Genomic DNA, 20,082 nt, shown 5'->3' on the forward strand with positions numbered 1-20,082 from the left:
AGACTATAGGAAAAAAAAAATAGTTTCATGTTCGATCTCATGTTGCGCGGCCAAAAAATATACTTTGAGCAATTTGGCCAAAAGATTATATTACTAATAATATGATGAGATGGTGATATGAGAAAATATGACATTATATAGACTTCCAACATGGATACTAAATCATATGTTAATGCTAGTGATTTTAAAGCTAGAAAAACGGATTGAGCCTGTGGGCTAGCCCGTTTAACTCGCAAAATTTGACGGATTGAGTTAAATAAATTGTCCCATTTTTTAAAATGAGCTGGACTAGCCCAAACCGCAAAACTAATAAGCTAAAACAAGCTAACTCACGAGCTAAATGGGTTGACTTGCAAGCTAGCACATTTTTTTAAAAAATATTTTTTAATCACATTATATTTTTTTATAAATATCCAATAATGATAATATTTTTTAAATATATAATTTATGACTGTTCTTTACATTTGAAATATAATATAAATCTTTTTTACAATTTACAAGTAAATTTTTTATTATAGTTTGTAATTAATAATTTATTAATTTTTACAAAAATATTTTGAATATATATTATTTATTAATTTCATAAAATCTATTGATTGAAATCATAAATATGAGTTCATTGAGAAAAATAATATGGATTTATATTCAAATTTTCTTTCAAAGATGACACACTTAAGCGAGAAAATAATTAATAATAAAAATCTAATAAAATGAATTTGCTTGGTTAAATTTTATGTTTATTTTATTTATTTACAAGTTCTTTAATTTCTAATTTTCTTTAAAATGTGAAATAAATAAATATGTTTATATTATATAAATTTTAAATTGTAAAAAAATTTTGATAAAATTTTACAGGCTAGCCCACGAGAAAACAAGTTGAGTTGGATTTTTTAACCTGTTTTATATAATGGGTTAGCCCAATCCAACTTGCAAAAATGCGAGTCCGTAAGCTGGCCCGTAACTTATTCACTTAGTACTAAGTGATTCTTTTCATTCTATTTTTTTACAAGCACATTAATTACATGATTTTTTGGTAATCATAGTAATCATGCTAAAGATTAACCATTTCATTGTCATCACGTTTTGGGTGAAAAACACTTTCACTATTGCACACATTTAATAAGCATCTCGTGCAACTATTGGAGCAAAGTCGATCTCACTGATATATAGTATTCTCAGAAAATAAAAGAAATTAATAAGGTCTATTGATTACATAAATGAGATGTCAAGCATGAGCTGTTACATTATAGCCTGATCCAACATCCTCGTAGAAAACTTGCCTAACAAGTAACACCTACAAAACTGGCGGAAGGGCATCGTCGTAAATTACAGCTAAACCTTCTTATTAGTTGTTCTCTTCTTCTCTTGACTGTTTCTTATCAAGAGCACTTCTGTACAGCTACCGACTCTTCAAAACTCCAAACACGTTATTAATTAATTACTACACTTTTTCTCTTCCAACTTCAACCCTCTTCTCCCAATTTCTGCACTTCATTAATATTGCCTTCTCATCAGTATATATCCAGACCATCGACCAAAAGTACAATACTGAATGTGAAATGACTGATTTTATAAATAAAAGAAAAAAGTTTAGAGGAAGAGAAGAAATCTGACCTAAGCCAGTAGCTTCTGACTTTATCATCAACCTGATTCTTTTGCAGGATTCAACAAACATCCTAAAGGAGAAATTAAGGAACAGAGAAAATTTATGAGACGATGGGTTAATTGGACTGATGATGAATCGTGACTACTAAGATTTTTGAAGGGTAAAATAAAGAACTCACTTCCAAGGTACATCTCCCACAAGCATCCAGTCGCCATCTCTGTCCTCATACGTAGGCACGTACTCCGCCCCATTTCCCAGGTCCATCATCTTCCTCTCATTCAAATGATTGCCTGAATCCATGGCAGACACCGAAATTACAAAATCACCCTTGCAATGACCAAACGCATATCCATAATCACCATACCAAAAACTCACACACACACACACACACACACTTACGAATTGTCAAGGAACCAAACATGGCCTCCAAACTCGTGAGCAGCTGATCATAGCTCTCATACTTCTCAAGATCTACCTTCCTCAGATATGGAGCTCCGTCTACCGCCACCTTCACAAATTTGCAGCTCTTCAACACGTTCTTCCTACTCGCCCTCACCGGCGGCCACCCCACCGCCTGTGTCCTGTATCATCATCCACAACCCAATCACAACCCACCCATATATGTATATGTATAACAGAGACGCGCCCTTATAGAATGAAGTATAAATTCTTACTTAGGTGGTGGGGTACTAGTTGAGGACGAGGTTGAGCCAAAGATGTTGGTTTCTGAGAAGGCACGTTTAGAGCTGGTGGTATTATTATTGGCGCCGGGAAGGCCGAGGGTGAGTTCTGTATCCTTCAGGTTCAACTCCGCGGCGTCCGGCTGGGAGGAGCGGGTGGTTGTAGTACTCTCCGATGACATCTTTCCGGTTCAACGACCACCGCCGGCGTGGGTGGAGTCTTGTCAACGTTCAAAGTTGAGGAGCGTGTGATCTTTTTTCTTTGTCGGGGAATCCTATATGGTTTCGCCTTTATGACCCGCGAGTGGAAAATAGTGTGTCCTCTGGTTTCACAATTGTGTGATTTATATTTAGGACTTCAGACTTCGGAGCCGTGTATGGGCGGCGATGGTGGTTCACCACTCAGGAGATGACACGTGTGTGGAAAGGCACGGTTCTGATTCGACCATGTATGTGACGCTAGATGACGGAAGCGTGTACGGGATTTTCATCGCTTGCGGGGGCAAGTTCCGGCAGCGGTGGGATCAATTTGGTGCTGTAGTGGACGAACCAGGGTGTTCCACGTCTACATCATTTGTTTTTGGGCCTGGGCGTCCACGTCAGGTTTTCAACTTCTGTTCCCCACCCCCCGTTGCGTGATCATCATGTTGGCAGCAATCCTAACCTTCTATTTCAATCAAAAGTAATCTATATCATTCATTTAAATTATATTTTAAATATTTTAATATTATATTTATTAAATAAAAAATAATATTAAATCAATACTATTTATGGTACATTTGAATGATTAATTAGTAAAATATATAAATTTTTTAATATTAAATTACATCATTCAAACTATATCTAAATTATTCAGAGCCTATTTAAATAGTCAAATTATAAAATGAAATTAGGTCTTTTAAATTATATTTAAATTTTTTGAAATCTATATAGATATTCAAATTATAAAATTTTTATTATTAAATTGGACTATTTAAATTAAATATTTACTAATGAAATTGGTTATAAACAAATTTATTAAATTTTTTATATATTTTATAAATTTTATTTTAATAAATACTTTCTCTGTTTCTATTTGTAAGAGAAACTAATTTTTTAACTTATTTTTTTATATAATTAAAATTATATTTTTAATAAATATTTATTACAAACTTTCTAAATTATCCCTCATAATTTTATCATTCATAATCATAAGAGATAATTAATGAATGCTTGATTAACATAATTAATGAAGGATATTGTAATTTAATTTTTTATTTGCAAACACAATGAATATAATTAATTAATTTTTTTTAAACTGTTTAATATATTTTTTCTTCTACAAATAAAAATGGAGGGAGTATAACATAAAAATGAAAATTTTTAAATTTAAATGTTCTAAATTTTGTTTGAAGTGATAGGCATCATGGTGTTTATTTTCTGATGAATATTAAAAACAGTCCAAATTTAATATTAAAATTTTTATATTTTTCAGATTAATAAATATAATATTAAAAGTAATTAAAAATTAATTTAAATGAATTGTATATATCATTTCAAGTTGAAATGAAGGGCCACACCACAACTGTATCTCGCTTGATGGGCACTCGGTCTGAATGCGGACGCCCACTTTTTTTGGGGTTGCCTTTGACATTTTTTTCAAAAGACATCGTTAACTTTCCAGAGCATTCATTGGTGTATTAGTCGGTGTTTTGGAGCAAATGGTGGTATAATTCATTTACATTAATATTCAACTAATGCTTATGTAGGAAGGAAAAAGGAATTGCTGTGGAAATAAAAAGGAAACAACATTTTACTAAAAACGATGCACTACATTTTATTAAGACTAAAAAAAAATAGAAAGTTATTTTATATTACATTTTACAGACTACTTATCTAATTCTATTTATAAATCACATTTAATATATTTTATTAAAATTATAAAAAAATTTAAATTTTACTAACTCTATTTTAAAATTTAATAAGTTTTCAATTCTATTACAAAAAGAATTGTTATAATTTTTTTCCAGCATTTAATTAGAGCATGCAAGCAAAGATTAACATAAAAAATAATAAAAATATTTATAAATAAGATTAAAATTAATTTTTTTTGCTCTTACTTATGTTGTATATTTATGAATTTCTACATCACTTGAAAAACATGAAGGTCTCACGTATAAATTAAGTTCTTTTAAACCAAGTTTTGAAAAATAAACAAATAAAAATTTACTATATGAAAATTGTCATATCAAGCATTAGTGAAACAAGATATTTTTGGATCAAAAAAGTATTATTTATTCATTTAAATATTGTTTTTAGTGTTCTAGAATATTATAATTCATTATTTAAATCATTATAATATAGTAACATGAAAGTGACGAAGATCATAAATATACAAAGTGAGTGATAATTTTTTAAAAAATTATTGATGCTTGATATTCAGAAAATCTTTCCTAATTTTTGTAATTTTTTGATTGTTTATCAATGATTAATTTGACAAAGATGACAGTTGTTCAAAAAATAACAAACTTACTCACTTCATTAAAAAATATAAAATATTTTTTAAGAGTTGAATATTTAAAAATATAATATATTTTTAATCTTTTAAAATATAATTATTAATTTTTTAAAAATATTTATATTAATAATAATTTTATATTTATTATAGGATGTTTAATAAAAATAAATAAATAAATAAAATTAATTTAAAAACAAATAATTATTTAATTAAAGGGTGAGAGCTGTTTAAAGATGCAACGGAGGGAGTAATAAAAAGAGAAATATTTTAGGAAGATAAAGAATTCAAAAGAAGGGGAAAGAGGGGGGAACACGTGGGGCCTACATGTTTCAATTTTCGTAGTACAGGTCAACTTTACGCGAAATTCATGTGCTCCTAAACAGCTCAAAGTTTCACGTATGGACCCCACCTGCAACACGTGACCATGTCGCTTTGTCGGTTACAGACACTGACTGCCCTTTCAACGACCGCCACGTGCCAGTTTCGACGCCTTTTTTGAAATTGTATTTTTTAAATATCTGAATTCTTTTTTTTTTGTACCAATAACTCTTTTTTTAGCAAATTTGTATTAACAACTTTAATATTTTTCATGAGTCAACAAAAGAATCTTGAATTTTTTCCCAAGTGTTACTTAAAATATCTTAGCATAATTGCGTTGGCAAAATTTCCCAAGTCTATTTTTTAAAAAAAATTCTTTATAAATTTACTCTTAGGCTTAAGTTTGGTTAAAGGTGTTCGTTGTTTTATGACCTTTATATTAAAGTGATTATATCCTTTTTCATTAAAAAAAATATTTGATATTTTTATTATACAATGTTTGAAAGCAACAATCTTATTTAAGGAACATATTCTCTCCATTTAAAAGTATAAAATATTTTTTTAAAAATTAAATGTTAAAAAATATAAAGTATATTTATTTTTTTAAATTTTAATCATTGTATTTTTTTTAAAAGTATCCATATTAATTAATGACTTTATATTTATTGTAGGACATTTAATAAGAATAAATATGAAAAAATAGAATTAATTTGAAAGTAGATAACTGCTTTATTGGAGGTGAGATTCAGTTAAAAATACCTTATATTTTAAACGAAGGGAATACATGTTAGTTTCATCGTATTGTTTTTGTTTTGAAGAATGTTTTGTTGTCAAATTTAAGTGCTTTGACCAGTGATTTAAAATTATTTAAGAGACATAATAAAAAGATTTTTGTAGTAGTTATAGACACCTAAAACATGTTTTTCATTGAAAAAGGATCGCCAATTTATTTAAATCTATATTCCTTGTTATTATAAAGTAATATGACGAAGAGCTTATGGTCGACTATAGTCTTATATATATAATAGCATCTCATATCTTTTATACAATGTCTCTGCAAGCAGTTTATATCTGATAATAGCGATGATAATTGTTCTATCATAGGAATGATAATTTTTTTAATGGTACTTAATAATTTCTTTCGAATCCAAAATTTTATTGAGTGTTTCTCAAGTTCGGTTTAATATAATTCGTTTAGACTTGTAAAGATAATGACCTCTCGTACGTAGAGGGAAAATCCAAACACTCTGGGTAGATGCATTTATAATTTTATCTAATTAACTCAAAATTAATTTAAATGATATAATATTATTAGTTAATCAGAACCCGAAACAAAGAAAACACCAAAAACATCATGATGCAAAGTGCACGTAATTGAAATACTTCAAAATTTGTCTTCTTTTTCACCAAAAAATTATTCTTTTAATTTATAACAATTTTAATTCATACATAAATTTTAATATGAAATGTAACAATTTAACTTAAGCATGTTATTTTACTATTCGATATTTATAAGTTATTTTTTCTTGGTGCCGGATCAACTTATAATCCCATTTGGGACAATAATAGTTAACTTAAAGTTACAACCAAGTCAATAAATTAGTAAACATACCATTTCAATTTTGAACACAAATGTAATAAAAGGCAAGACTTAAATCAAGATAATAGTATTAGCTATTTTGAACAAGAGAAAGGTTAAAATTATATTAAAAATAACGAAATGACTTTGTTTTGTCAAAGCATCCAAAGCTTTAGTTTGGACATCAAACCTAAAAAAATTGACTTAATATTGTATAAAACTGAACACCAAATTGACTTAAAAGTCAAAACAACTTCGTTATGTGGATCCTGAATTTGTTTCGTATGGAAAACCCAATGCTGCGCATAATTAAATCTCGTACGATCTTCAAGCTGTATGTATAAATACGCCATCAAAAGAGAAACATAAATATATTTTATAGAGTTAACTCATCAAGGAAAAAAAAACATAATACTTCCTCCGCTCAAAAATATAAGGTATTTTTTGAGAAATTGAATGTTAAAAAATATAAAGCATTTTAGTCTTTTAAGGTGTAATCATTATTTCTTTTAAGTATCTCTATTGATAATGACTTTATATTTATTGTAGAGTGTTTAATAGGGATAAATATAAAAAGACAGGATTAATTTGAAAGTAGGTAACTATTTTATTGAGAAGTAAGATTCAGTTAAAAATACCTTACATTTTTAAATAGAGTAAGCATATATATAATACAGTATATAATAAGGCTTTATAAACACAATTATTTGTACAGAAGTCATTAATATTTCCAATAACAAGATAACTTCTCATAACTAATTAATTCAGAGTACCATTGAGCCTGAATTTTCCGCATCAGTTTAAGAAAGCAATATAATTATATACATAGAGGTTTCACAAGTCTGGAAAAGATTAATAAAAAAATAAAAACCTTTTAGGAGGTCAAGTATGAGTTGGTTTGACAAAGTCTGAGAAAAAAACTCTTACGTTTAATAAAATTGGGTTAAATAAGAGGCATATAAGTTTAAAAAAAAACTATAAACTCAATATTTTAAGATTTTAAATTAGGATGTGATATCATATTCACTTATATGTGTCTTTTTATAATTATTGGATAGATTTAACTATGTTCTCCTCTCTTCCAACATGCTTCCATGCCCAACAAAACCACTGTTAATTAAAAATAACCATAATTATATTCCAGCATCTACTAGATCAGATAATAACGAAACACTAACACTACAGACGCATCCTTCTGGATCCAAATAATGAAACACTGTGTCTTAATTTGACAACACTATGCCCGATTTCGTGCAGAAAGATACCAAACTGTGTATTTTATCATTTAGCAATCAGTGGGAAAAAATTATTAAAAAACAAAAACAGAAAACAAGAAGAACAAAGTGGGGAAAAGTGTATCATTATCAAGAAAGAAAGAAAGAAGCTGCTTTCCAACTTGCAAGAATCGTCCCTTATACCCTTATGTCCTTATCCTCTTATCTGAAAGAAACCAAAAGCAAAAAATTAAAGTGATAAGAGGAGCGTAACTACCACCACTATTCACAGCAGCAGGCAATCCATCATGGAACTGTGGACCCTTTCCTCGTATTCTATTTTGTGTCATCCAGTTATGATACTCCACGTTACATCAGTGCTTATTATGTGCAATTAATTACTCATTACTTAGATTTAGTTTGTTTTCTACTTTCATGTCTAGCCAATAATTCAATCTAATTCATCCTTTTTTTTTTCTTTTTTTGCTTTTGGTTTTTTAAGTTATACCCTTGCTAGATACCCAAATAAGTTTCTTAATCATCTTGTTAGGTTGTTTAAGTATAGATGGACTTGAGCCGATGTAAGACTTTCCCACATCGAATAAAATTGATGAGCTTAATAACAAATTAATATATAACAAAAAAAATTATTTATAAACTTGAATCTTAAAATTTTAAGTACAAACATAGTGTTTATTCATTGTTTTTGCCCATTTGCTTTCTCCTCTCATTTTTGGGTTGTTGCTACTCATTCTTAACACATGTTATGCCTATTCATATATCACATTTGCACATACCTTTTTACATGTGGATAAAAGTAGAGACAATTTTATGAAAAGAGAGTAATTTAAAGCTTTTGCTAAAAAATACTTCTAAAATGTAATCCAAACATATATATTTTCTCTAGGCATTAATGCTACTATAGATATGTTAGTGCTATTGTTGAAATAGTCTATAGGATATTTGATGAGAGTATAATTAAAAAAATGTATAATTTTCTTAAGAAATTTACGTACCTAATTTTTTGTTAAGCCGTAAAGTAATTACTAATCAAAGAAAATATAATAAGAAATCAAACTCGAATAATATTCTTCACATGCATTAAATATTCTTAACTAGCCCATGCTCTCTCCTAGCTAATTTAATTTAAGACATGTAGATATGGATAGAGATGCTCTAAGATCAATAGTCCATTGTCCTGCCAAAAAGACATATATATATATATATATATATATAGAAGACAATATATATTCTCAATGTTACGTTGAAGAATATTATGACTCCATGATTATCCATTTTCAATTAATTTTAATTTCAATTTCTTCTTATTTTGAGAGGGCACAGCTAGTTCATTTATCTGTTTGGCGCTTTACTTATTTTGATGCAATTGACAAGACCCTCTGTTTAACTCTAAAATGTTTTGGCAAATTATTCAAACTCTTCATCATCACTAGCTAGTGCAATGGGCTTCTCTTTAATTTGTTTCTTTTGCTCACTCAATAATTAACAAGGAAAAGACTCTTCTCTTCTCCTTTCTTTTTCTTTCTTTCTTTCTGGGTAAAATTCTCTTCTCCTTTCTTTAATTACATTAAATGAGATATTTGGACTATTCTTTTCAATATATATACTCCCTCCCTCCATTTTTATTTATAAATTACTTCAACGTGACAAAAAAAATCTTAAATATTAATTAACTCTGTCTAAACATCAATATTATGTTTCTAACTTTACTCGTATTAAGTATATTTATTGATATATTTTAATAATATATTTTCTCTTACTAACATCTAATTAGAATTATAATATGGTAAAAGAAAAAATTATAATAAAAATTTTATAACATGACTTATAAATAGTACCAAAAAAATTATTCTTCTCTCTCTTTGTTCAATATTATAATGCATTTTTTCAAATTATCATGTTTGAAAGATATTTTCGTTTCAAAGAGTGATAAAGGTTTTTCAAAATACCCTTAATTAAGGGCGTTATTAATAAAAAATTTAACTGAAATATTCTATTAAATAAACAAACATGAAAATAGTGTATGATTTTAAAGATAATTAACTAATTCATTGAAAGTGTAATTAGGTTAAAATACCTTATAATATTAAAGGGATTGGAGGATAAATATTTTGGTTAACTAGATGTTTGCCTGGCGGCCTCTCAACAATAATGTTTATTAATATGATAATATGCGTCATGAATACGAGAAACTAATTAAAATCATTCGTCGCAGGGAGACAATTTAGATCCCAACAACATTAATAACCCTGCGAGAATGCGTGTGTTAATTATAAGGTTAGAACACAATTAATCTCATATAATCAATTCATCCATACTTAATATTGTTTCTTACTTGTTCAACATATGATATTGATCTAAGTGGGTTTATCTGATCGATGCTATCCAAAAGCATTGTGTTAATTATAATTTAAAAAACGGTGGGTTAGTTGGTTGGTCTCGAAATTAGAGTAATTATTATAATATTTTAATGCGTGTGTGTGTGTGTTCGAATACGGATTAGATTCTGCACCTTGGAGTTAAAGACACTGCTCAATGCTGGCAGTACTCTTTATCTTGTGTCCCTCTTGTGAGGAACAAATCCACAGTCCATGAACTGGAAATTTTTTCTCTCGCTCCTTTGTTATTATTTTATTATTAATGATACTTTTAAATTTTTAATTCAAGTAAAAAAGATAACGACTTCACTTTTTGACCAAGTCACCTTTACCTCAAGTTACTAGCATGCTCCAAAATCACAAAACGGATGTATAATTTCATGAAGAAATAAATTAGACTTCCCAAATGTTAATTATGCTTATTTTATTAGCTATCTTTTTTTTTTCCATCACGTTAATCAGAAACCATTTAGTAAATTGGGTCTTCATTTTGACGTCAAAATGCGAATGAATAAAATTACTCATATTAAGAAGATACAGACTTTTCAACATAATTTGTGATGAATCATATATATGCAACAACTTTCCAACATAAATTGATGAAAGTGATAAAAATTAAATAATTGAGTGCGTGTGTGTTATTGTGTTATTAATTATATCCATGACGAAACACAGAAAAATTTGAAATATACGAATAAATAATTTAACTAAATATGTTAAAATTCCAAAGTGAAAAAAAGGTGAGAAATATATAGTTAGCAAGTGAAAGAAGAAATTATGAATTGAAATCATTTCAGTGCCGTGCGTGAACACATGCATACATACATACATATATTGGAGATTAATTGATGTATATGAGTTATGTTATGGAAAATTAAAAACATGAATATATAAGATTAAACGACGACTTTTCCTCATCTGCATAGGTTCTATATCCTTCATATCTTATACATAAGCAAAAGTCTGATTCACACATGGACATATTATAAAACGACTACAGTAAGTGGGAATGACCAAAACGTAGATAATGGATATTAGATTAATTAAGAAGACTAATTTTCTGTTTCACTTTGATTAGTCTTTCATTCGTTGGTCATCCATCACTTGGTTTTGCCCTTCATAGACCCTTTTCACCTTTTGGCTGCAGATCAAAGCCTTTTGTCTCCGACCTCTTCATGATCCTCAGCCTCTTGCATGACTCTATAAACATTCTGCAAAAACGTATCACCGTATGATTAATAATTAAGCATATATTTATTTGATCACTTGATACAAATAATTAATTAAATGCATTTAATAATAATAGTAGTAGAAGTCACTATATGGGGTGAAGTAGAAATGACTAATTTTTTGCATTGGTTATAAAAGGAACCAACGTTGTAATTGGGATCAAATCTAACTCGATCAAATATCTATATCAAAAAAGAAATTATGACTACATGAGATTTTGGGTTTAAGTCTGTGTAAATACACACAATAATTTTGGAAGAGAGTTATCTTTAGTTGGACTCAACAGTACTCAAAGTTAATCCAATTAAATAGCTATATTAAAACAATAATGATATACTTAGCCTTTTAAGGGCAAAGCTATTATTGAAAGGACTCTCATCAACATTATAGTGAGGGATATATTCACGCATGTCGGCAATATGTGGTCCAATGCATATTATTGGCGTCATAAACACGTAAACTTCTATATTCTGGCACCAATCTTCATGAAAATTCCAGATCTTTCCCGGAAAATTATTTCCCTCTTTGCCTTTTTGCCGGTCAAACTTGTCGAAAATTTCCTCTCTCCTCTCTCTCTCTCTCTCTCTCTCCCTCTCTCTCTCTCTCACCAGTCTACACCTAATTAATGAATTCTTATTGTACAATGTCTTCCGAATTAACTCTCACTTGTACATAAATTCAGAACCAACTTGAAAATCTGTGGGGGCACCTCATGAATTTCGTGCGTACACCAACCTGAGTTATAATTAGCAAAAACTCGCACTTTGGATGTCGTAAAGTAAGATATCTTTTTTGTTTTTGGCCAAAAGTAAGAAAATTGAAAAACCCCATCTTCTATAAATACTTATGTACGTAACCGCATATAATGGATGGAATTGGAGATAGATATAAAGAAAACAACTATTGAGTGTTAAAGAAGAAAAATGAAATATTTTTTTCCTGTGTTACAGATCTCACTAAATACATCCTAAGACAACTAGTTTAAATTAAAAATTGTTCTTTATTTTTAGAAAATTTAAGCCTAATAATGATGAACTACTTGTATATTAAAACAATTTTTGATTTTCTTTTCATTATAGTTTTTCCAATTTTTTTTTAAAATTGAAATGAAAATTTCAATATGTATTACACACACACACATATGGTTAATTAAAAAATCAAATCTAATAAAATAATTAATCCTACATATTTACAGGAGACAATAGGATGCAACATATAGGAAACAAATATTAAAGCAATTTGTACATACATGATGAATTAATGATTCATTTTTTTTATAATATTTTTGTTTAATTAGCCATAGAATTAAGGACTTACTGCCAAGGAACATCTCCAACAAGCATCCAGTCACCATCACTGTCCTCATAAATGAGAACGTGTTCAGAACTGTCCACGCCCTTCAATGCCTCTCCTGCAACCAAGCAATTGTAATTTATTATATATTCAATAATAATAATAATAATAATCTCTGTCAGTACCTTTTATTTCTAATAATTTTCAGGCTTTTTCCTTCAATCCCTTTCAAGTTTCTATGCATGCCTTTAACTTTATACATTTCTTACAGCTAATTAACAAATCCAGATGAAGCTTTATTATATATATATATATATATATATGTCTTCAGTTCATCTCTTCTCAGTCTAACTTATTTTATCCGTGCTTTTTCTCCCTAGGACTAAATTAATTAACTAAAAGGTCCGCTATATGTAGCTCTCTGACTCTGACTATATTATTATATTATAAGTAATATACCAATTAATCGAACTTGAAATAGAATCTAATTTGTAAGACTAATTTTTGTTCATGAATCGCCTACCCTATACCATACCTATAACTAAATCAGTCACTGTTTTCTTCTTTCAGTAATAGTCACATCCTCATCTCTTTTGACAAGTGGATCTTTAGCTCAAAGTCAAAACATTATCTACTCTCTAATATATCACAGAAAAACTATGTAATAACTCATGAATTTGCATGATCCATTTGTTAGCCAAAAGTATAAGCCATAAATGGTGACTTACTGATTCCATGGCAATCGAAGAGCTTCTCCAACGCGGTTGCTAACTCAGAGTAGCCTTTTTGCAAACCCAAATCAACTTTACGCAAGAAAGGAGCTCCATCCATACTAACCTTCACGTAAATTTTCGAACCCTGCTGCTGATCACTCATGCTGTTTCTCCTCCTGTACGACCCTACCGGCGGCCACCCCACCACCTCGTTCTTCGCCGGTGTTTTCGAGTCACCACCACCAGAGCAGCTATTTTCATCATCCTGGCCGCCACCGCTGCTGGCACCAATCTCCGAGAACACCCTCTTCTTGGTCGTCTCAGTAGCACTCTTACCCGCCGCACCAGGCTGATCTCCGCCGGGAAGACCCAACCTGAGCTCTGTGATTTCAAGTCCGAGACCCATTATTGGGATTCGAATTCAAAAACTTGTCTTAAATGTTTTGAGAAACTTAAACTGCGTGACTATCTGTGTGGTATAAGAATAAATATTAATTTGGGCTTGGGGAGGGAAGCTAGGGAATGAGTGGGTTTATATACAAAGTGAAGGTGAAGGACATGGTGGGAGCCATGAAGGATCAAGTAGGGTAAGTGGTCGGTCACATGATAAGCAAATGTGGGGACGATATTGTTTAATTTTTGTTTTTTTTTTCACTCAAAATTAATAAACCAATAAACGATTATAATGGGACAGGAACAGATCCTAGGGTTCCTATATATTTGTGTTGCCTTTGTTATATTTGGTGCGATCTGATCGTGGCCGTCTGATTAGGTGACTGATCATCATGAAACAAACAAGCCATGTGATCAACTTGTTTGATTGAGTATCTCTTCGTATTTATAATTTTATTCCCAGCGAAAATCTCCATATATGATGGTGGATATGAGGATACGTATGACTTGTGTTAATTTTTAAAATCTAATTCACTTGTTTTCTCTATTTGAACCATGATCATAATTATGAGCATAATATCTTGCGGTGCATATCTAAGAGTTTTACTCTTTAAAAGTCAGATAAGTCTGTTTCTGTTTATTATTGTTTGTGTAATAATTAACTTGCGTTGTTTTGTATTGTTTTTTCATCGAAGTAATGAAATGGTCCCTAAATTATTTTATGTTAGATTTTACTGTAGTCACTAAAAATTAGCTCAAATTAATTATTAAAAATCAGCATACATTATTTTATAAATAATAATAATAATTTCTTGCATGTTTATAGTCTTCTCGTGTAAGTTATTCAAACATGCCAAAAAGATAAAATATATTGAATTGGTTTATATTTTCAACTACTAACTTTGAGTAATATTCCCGAATTTTGAAGAATAAATTAATTAATTTCTAGACACTAAATTGTTAATTTACTCTCTTTTCTTTTCAGGCCATTTGCATATATTAGAGGAAGACATATATGAGGAGGAGGAAAATCTTCACCAACGATTTACCACACAATTACTTAACAAATTAAATATTACATTAATTTAATTATCAACGAAGGCTAATTAAGACATGTCCTATTACTTAGATTAATTAAGCCATGGCTTAATTGCGTGCCTAGGCTACTTTAATTTTGCCACAATTCACTGGCACAATATATAAAGGCGATAGGTTGGCCATCTCACAGAGATTCCAATTATATATATGATTTAGCATCCTTTTCATTTCTTGTAGGTTAGGTTTACCAGTTCAAATATATCACCTCATGGTCAATTCTGGTACTTTTTATGTGTCTCACACAGTAACACGTGGATCATTGTGTGTGTTTCTAATTACAGTATAATCCAAATTTGAAGGTTTTGAAATTGGGAAGCTCTAAAAAGATCTTGCACATGGATGCGGAATCTCCTCAGGTGGGTGGCATGATAAATATTGTGGATTCAAACAAACAGTAATTGCCAGATATGGTTGGTACAAGACAATGCCATAAATCACAACTTTAATCACCTTTTACCATACCCTATACCTTAATCTAACTATTCTTATGGCTGCAGAAAAATGATTAAAATACATACTCATGAAAATGTCCTTTAACTGATTACCGTTTTTATTTATGGTCAAGTATGAATTTTAACACTAAGGTGAGAGCTAGTATTTGGGATACTGATCATGGAACCCAGATTCCTTTACACATGCATGATATATATATATATATATATATATATATATTTCTTTTTTTTCAATAATAAATTTCCCAAAATAATTAATCAAATTACCACAAAGGCACAAAGAATCGAGTAGGTAGTCTCTATCGTAAAGATAAGGGACTAACAAGTTAGTGCTGTACATGTAAATTGATATGACGAACAAGAGGCTGTCGTATTGAGTATCATTGAAAATGAATCTTGTGCCCAACGAGAAAGTGGTGGGGTGATAAAGCTGTATACACTTTCTCATTTAGAATATTATCAACTTTATTTTTTCCTCAACTTTCATTGCTTACTTTTTATATATATGGCCCCATTTAAGATAAAAACCCATCAAGTTTTGTCTTGGAGAAAAAATAGTTGTATATGTCCAAAGAAAACTTTTATCAATTCGAACATTGGACTTTCTTTTAATTGTTCCTTGTTTTAATCTCATTCTGCAATTAATTAGATTGTGTATCTGGTCAAGATATATATATATATATATATACATATATTAATAAGCACATTAACGATTACGAATAGATAAGTTTTATAAAAACATATTTGCACTTTATTATTATTCACCCACTTTAATATATGAAAATATATTAAACACTGCACTAGAAGTTTAAACTTTACTTTTACACGTTAAAATAGTTTTAAAAAATCTTGAAAAGAACAAATGACGCAGAAATTGCATGAGAGACACAGGGAACAGTATATATACAGTTGCAGTACTTAATTATTTAAATACAGATAATGCTTGCTATTAACGGCTCCATTATTATGATTTAAATTTTATTCTCATCGATCTTTTATTCCAAGTTCTATTATGTCGTTGTTTAGCATTACTGATGTTGGACCATATACAAGCAATAATCAAGAGTATAACAATTTTATTTATTATGCTCACGTGACACAATAATGCATGCATGAATAATACTAGCTCGGAGATATGAATCTTAATTAATTAGTCAACAATGTATAAGTTATGAGTGTGTGTGTGTGTGTGTGAAATGGGAGGGACAAAAACACAACTTAAATAAAACAAGTGGATGAGAGAATTGTCTCAACAAAAATATTTGATTATTTCTTTTATAACTGATGAAAACAGATAGTGTCTTTTTGTTAGGGTTGCAAAAACTGAACCCAGGTATTCCAGGCTTTAATATGTGTTTCATTTTAATATTCCACAACTTTAATTTATGTTTGAGAATCTGAACCACTAGGAACAACCCCCTGCCCCATAAAAAAAAAAAAAAAAACCCTAGTCTCTTCCATTTTAATTTATTCATCTAATTAGGGCTCGATTTTCAAGCAATTGGTTTGCATGTTGCCACCATCTTTGTATTTATACACACACACACACATATTAAAAAAAAAAGCTGCACTTTCTTTCCCAAGCAGAATGGTATATATAAAGATGATCCAATAATTCTTTTCGAGTGTAGAAGATTTTTTTTTTAATTTGTTTTTTTACATCCTCCTCAATTTATTCAATCAACACTACTTCACTCAGTTTTGTGTTGGTTAGAAGACTTTGCAGAAACCCTCTTTGAGACTTGAGATTTGAATTAGAAGCATAAATTTAAAAGAAGATTCTATCCCAAATAAAAACTAGCATATCAGATGGAGAGTTTTTGAAGTTTGAATTCATAACTACTTCATCTATCTTGTGAAGCTATCCAATGTGAAATTCATAGTAGCCATAATCACAAGTTATATTTGATACTGAAAAATTATAAGAAATTTAGTTCCATTATATGTTGCATATATAATTGATCATTGAAAAGCTATAAATTAATTACTAGGTTTCCTTTTGATGACCAAGCTAACTTGCGGTTGTGAAATATGAAAATTTGGATCTAATTAATCTATGCTCCCTCCAGTATATAAGACACTTTTCAACAGTATCATGCATATTAAAAGAATTTAATCTTTTTATTCTAAATCATAAAAAATTGACTTATTTCTAGTTTTGACAACTAACACCCAGGTGACAATAAAAATATATATTTTATAAAAAATAAAAATATATTTCTTAAAACTATAAAATGTCCTATGTTTCGAATCTAAAATAATTGCCTTGAAAAGGTTCCTATGGATCGGTGGCAGTATAAATTGACTACATGTATAATTATAATCAAATATATTCAAATATATATAAGAATAAGCGAATATGGGTGTGAAAATAGTAGGTACTGTTCGCCAAATGCAATACATTAGATCGTATGATTATATGTGATCATCAATTTTAAAAAATAACTTGCAAGTTCTAATCACACACTTTTAAAGATTTTTTTCCTTCACTATTTGACTGAATTAAATTACTAGATTTGAGCTAGATACTATTAACTAAACAATAGAGAGAGGAAGGGCTCAATCGATCCTTGAGATTTGTTATATAAATCAGCTTGATTGATAAGCTTATAATTAGGTCTGTATTTATGAAAGAAACCACCAGAGAATCTCTGAAACGAGTACGAAGAAGATTGCATGAAGGAATAATACTATTTGACTGAATTAAATTACTAGATTTGAGCTAAATCCTTCAGATACTATTGACTCCACAATAGAGAATTGAAGGGCTCAATAATTGAGACGTGTTATATATAAATAAGTATAGTACGCTTCAGCATATCCAGGTGACTTATATAACACCCATTTTCCTTTGATTAATGAATTTAATTAACAGTCTTATTAATTATTTATAGGCCTCTGTTATCAGCCATATCATGCATCAGAGAATCTCTAAAACGAAACGAAGAAGATTATATGAAAGAATAATACACAAGGGGGCCGCTACTCTCAGAACATGATACTCCATATATATTTGGTTTGCTGCTATGAGCTTACAAATATAAACAAGAATATGTTGTGCTAGGTAAACATTAATTGATTATTGTGCTTTATATATTATAAATCAAGTGTATCTGTAATAACGCTTAGTCATTCAGAAAACCTAGTAAATATATATTAAAAGGTCAATGTCCCATCCCAACCGAACATATGTTTCCTCTGGCTTGGACACGGCCATGAGATTCACAGCATGAACCCCACACGCAGAGACTCACGTACACGTGATTTACACTTGCCCCTGCAGGCACTGAATCACATATTGTCTTTGATTGATTAACCTTGCTTGCTACCTTTTGATCCTGACGATGAAAAACCAACTAATTAACTAGAAGATTTTTCCCGTTTATTGTTGGATGTCAAGTGCCAATGGACCTGACTTATGTTATGAGAAAAAGTTCCAAATCAAATAGAATTAGGTTAGAGAAAGGTATGTAAGGGAAAAAGATCTATAAATTCAATATCTTAGTGTTTTGAGTAAAAATATGGTGTCTATCCATTTATATTGTTAGAAGTGGGGAGCAATCACTCGAAAACAAGGAAAAAGAGAAATGGGCAAGATTGGCATAAAAACACCACATTTTAACTCAAAACTTCAAGTCTTAAGTTTATGAGTTATTCTTTTTATTATATATTAATTCTATTTATTATATATTAGTTATTAAACTCAATTTTATCTGATGTAGAACTTCTCACATTAATTTAAGTTCCCGCTATAGTTAGAGCTAGTCTCATTTTTGGACTCAGATATGTTTGGAGTACTAACAAGCTTACAAGTCCCGAGCTAGTCCCATTTTAGGACTCAAACATGTGCAACATAACAAGCCTACAAGTCTCTAGCAAAACTAATATCATTTGTTGGGAATAAGAAGCGATCGCTTGAGAAGTGGGGAGAGCAGAAATGGAATAGATCAGCAGAATGACATTACATCTTAACTCAAAACCTAAAAGTTTGAGTTTATGGGTCATCATCTTTATTTTATATTAATTATTAAACTCAACTTTATCTAATGTGATATTTCTCATGTTAGTTCAAATTCACTCCCATTTAAACAACTTAACACACACATTCTCTTGGAATCATTGGATAACCCAACTAGGTTTTTTCTCACTTTTAAGATGCTCCATGGGCTCAATGATTTCCTCAGCATATCACTAGTTTTTTGGGATGCTCAATTTATACTGCTTACTCTTGTCACTCTTGTGTAAGTATTTTATTTGGACAACCTGACCGTTTAAAGATATCAGTGTTATATGTCAACGAAGAAGCTAAGTCAGAATATATAATAATGCAACATTAATATTTTGAAGGAACTAATATGTGTTCTATTGATAAGATCAGACTGTTTATACTTGTCCAGTGAGACTAAAAAGATAGACAACATTGGATAAAGATAAAATTAAAAGCAAGTATATAACTAAGCAAAAAAAAAAAATCATGTCAAATTCACTTATTTATTTTTTCCCTGGAAGTCCAATTAAAGAAGGTTTAATATCTCTCCAAATACCGATGTTCTTTTGGGTCCTAACAATACTTGTCTTTGATTGTCACCTTGTTATAAAAGATTAAAGAA

At 29.7% G+C, this 20,082-nt stretch overlaps 2 protein-coding genes across 3 annotated transcripts; both read right to left on the reverse strand.

The window, feature by feature from the left end:
* Positions 1–1,139: 1,139 nt before the first annotated feature.
* LOC129288787 (auxin-responsive protein IAA17-like) lies at positions 1,140–2,588 on the reverse strand. Of its 2 annotated transcripts, none has more exons than XM_054925527.1 (5): positions 2,281–2,588; positions 2,006–2,187; positions 1,785–1,896; positions 1,615–1,676; positions 1,140–1,484 (listed from the first exon to the last, which is right to left on the reverse strand). In XM_054925527.1, the coding sequence occupies exons 1-5, from the start codon at positions 2,466–2,468 to the stop codon at positions 1,435–1,437; spliced, it is 594 nt and encodes a 197-aa protein (XP_054781502.1). In that variant the 5' UTR covers positions 2,469–2,588; the 3' UTR covers positions 1,140–1,434. The 2 variants fall into 2 exon arrangements, with proteins under 2 accessions (XP_054781502.1, XP_054781503.1); XM_054925528.1 differs by having other exon boundaries at positions 1,140–1,489.
* Positions 2,589–11,181: 8,593 nt separating this feature from the next.
* On the reverse strand, positions 11,182–14,013 carry LOC129289423 (auxin-induced protein 22A-like). The gene is made up of 3 exons (XM_054926193.1): positions 13,545–14,013; positions 12,841–12,934; positions 11,182–11,504 (listed from the first exon to the last, which is right to left on the reverse strand). Exons 1-3 carry the CDS (start codon positions 13,933–13,935, stop codon positions 11,411–11,413), a joined length of 579 nt encoding a protein of 192 aa, XP_054782168.1. The 5' UTR covers positions 13,936–14,013; the 3' UTR covers positions 11,182–11,410.
* Positions 14,014–20,082: the final 6,069 nt, after the last annotated feature.

The sequence above is a fragment of the Prosopis cineraria genome, unplaced genomic scaffold, assembly GCF_029017545.1.
Source record: "Prosopis cineraria cultivar Desert tree isolate PC_DT_omini unplaced genomic scaffold, ASM2901754v1 PC12, whole genome shotgun sequence".
Lineage (NCBI taxonomy): Eukaryota > Viridiplantae > Streptophyta > Magnoliopsida > Fabales > Fabaceae > Prosopis > Prosopis cineraria.

Coding starts and splice junctions, on each gene's coding strand:
- LOC129288787 (XM_054925527.1), bottom strand. CDS start 2,468: ATGTCATCGGAGAGTACTACAACCACCCGCTCCTCCCAGCCGGACGCC. Junction 1,897..2,005: donor GTTTGGTTCCTTGACAATTC/GTAAGTGTGTGT, acceptor CCATGGATTCAG/GCAATCATTTGAATGAGAGG. Junction 1,677..1,784: donor GTGGGAGATGTACCTTGGAA/GTGAGTTCTTTA, acceptor TTTCTCCTTTAG/GATGTTTGTTGAATCCTGCA.
- LOC129289423 (XM_054926193.1), bottom strand. CDS start 13,935: ATGGGTCTCGGACTTGAAATCACAGAGCTCAGGTTGGGTCTTCCCGGC. Junction 12,935..13,544: donor CTTCGATTGCCATGGAATCA/GTAAGTCACCAT, acceptor GCTTGGTTGCAG/GAGAGGCATTGAAGGGCGTG. Junction 11,505..12,840: donor GTTGGAGATGTTCCTTGGCA/GTAAGTCCTTAA, acceptor ACGTTTTTGCAG/AATGTTTATAGAGTCATGCA.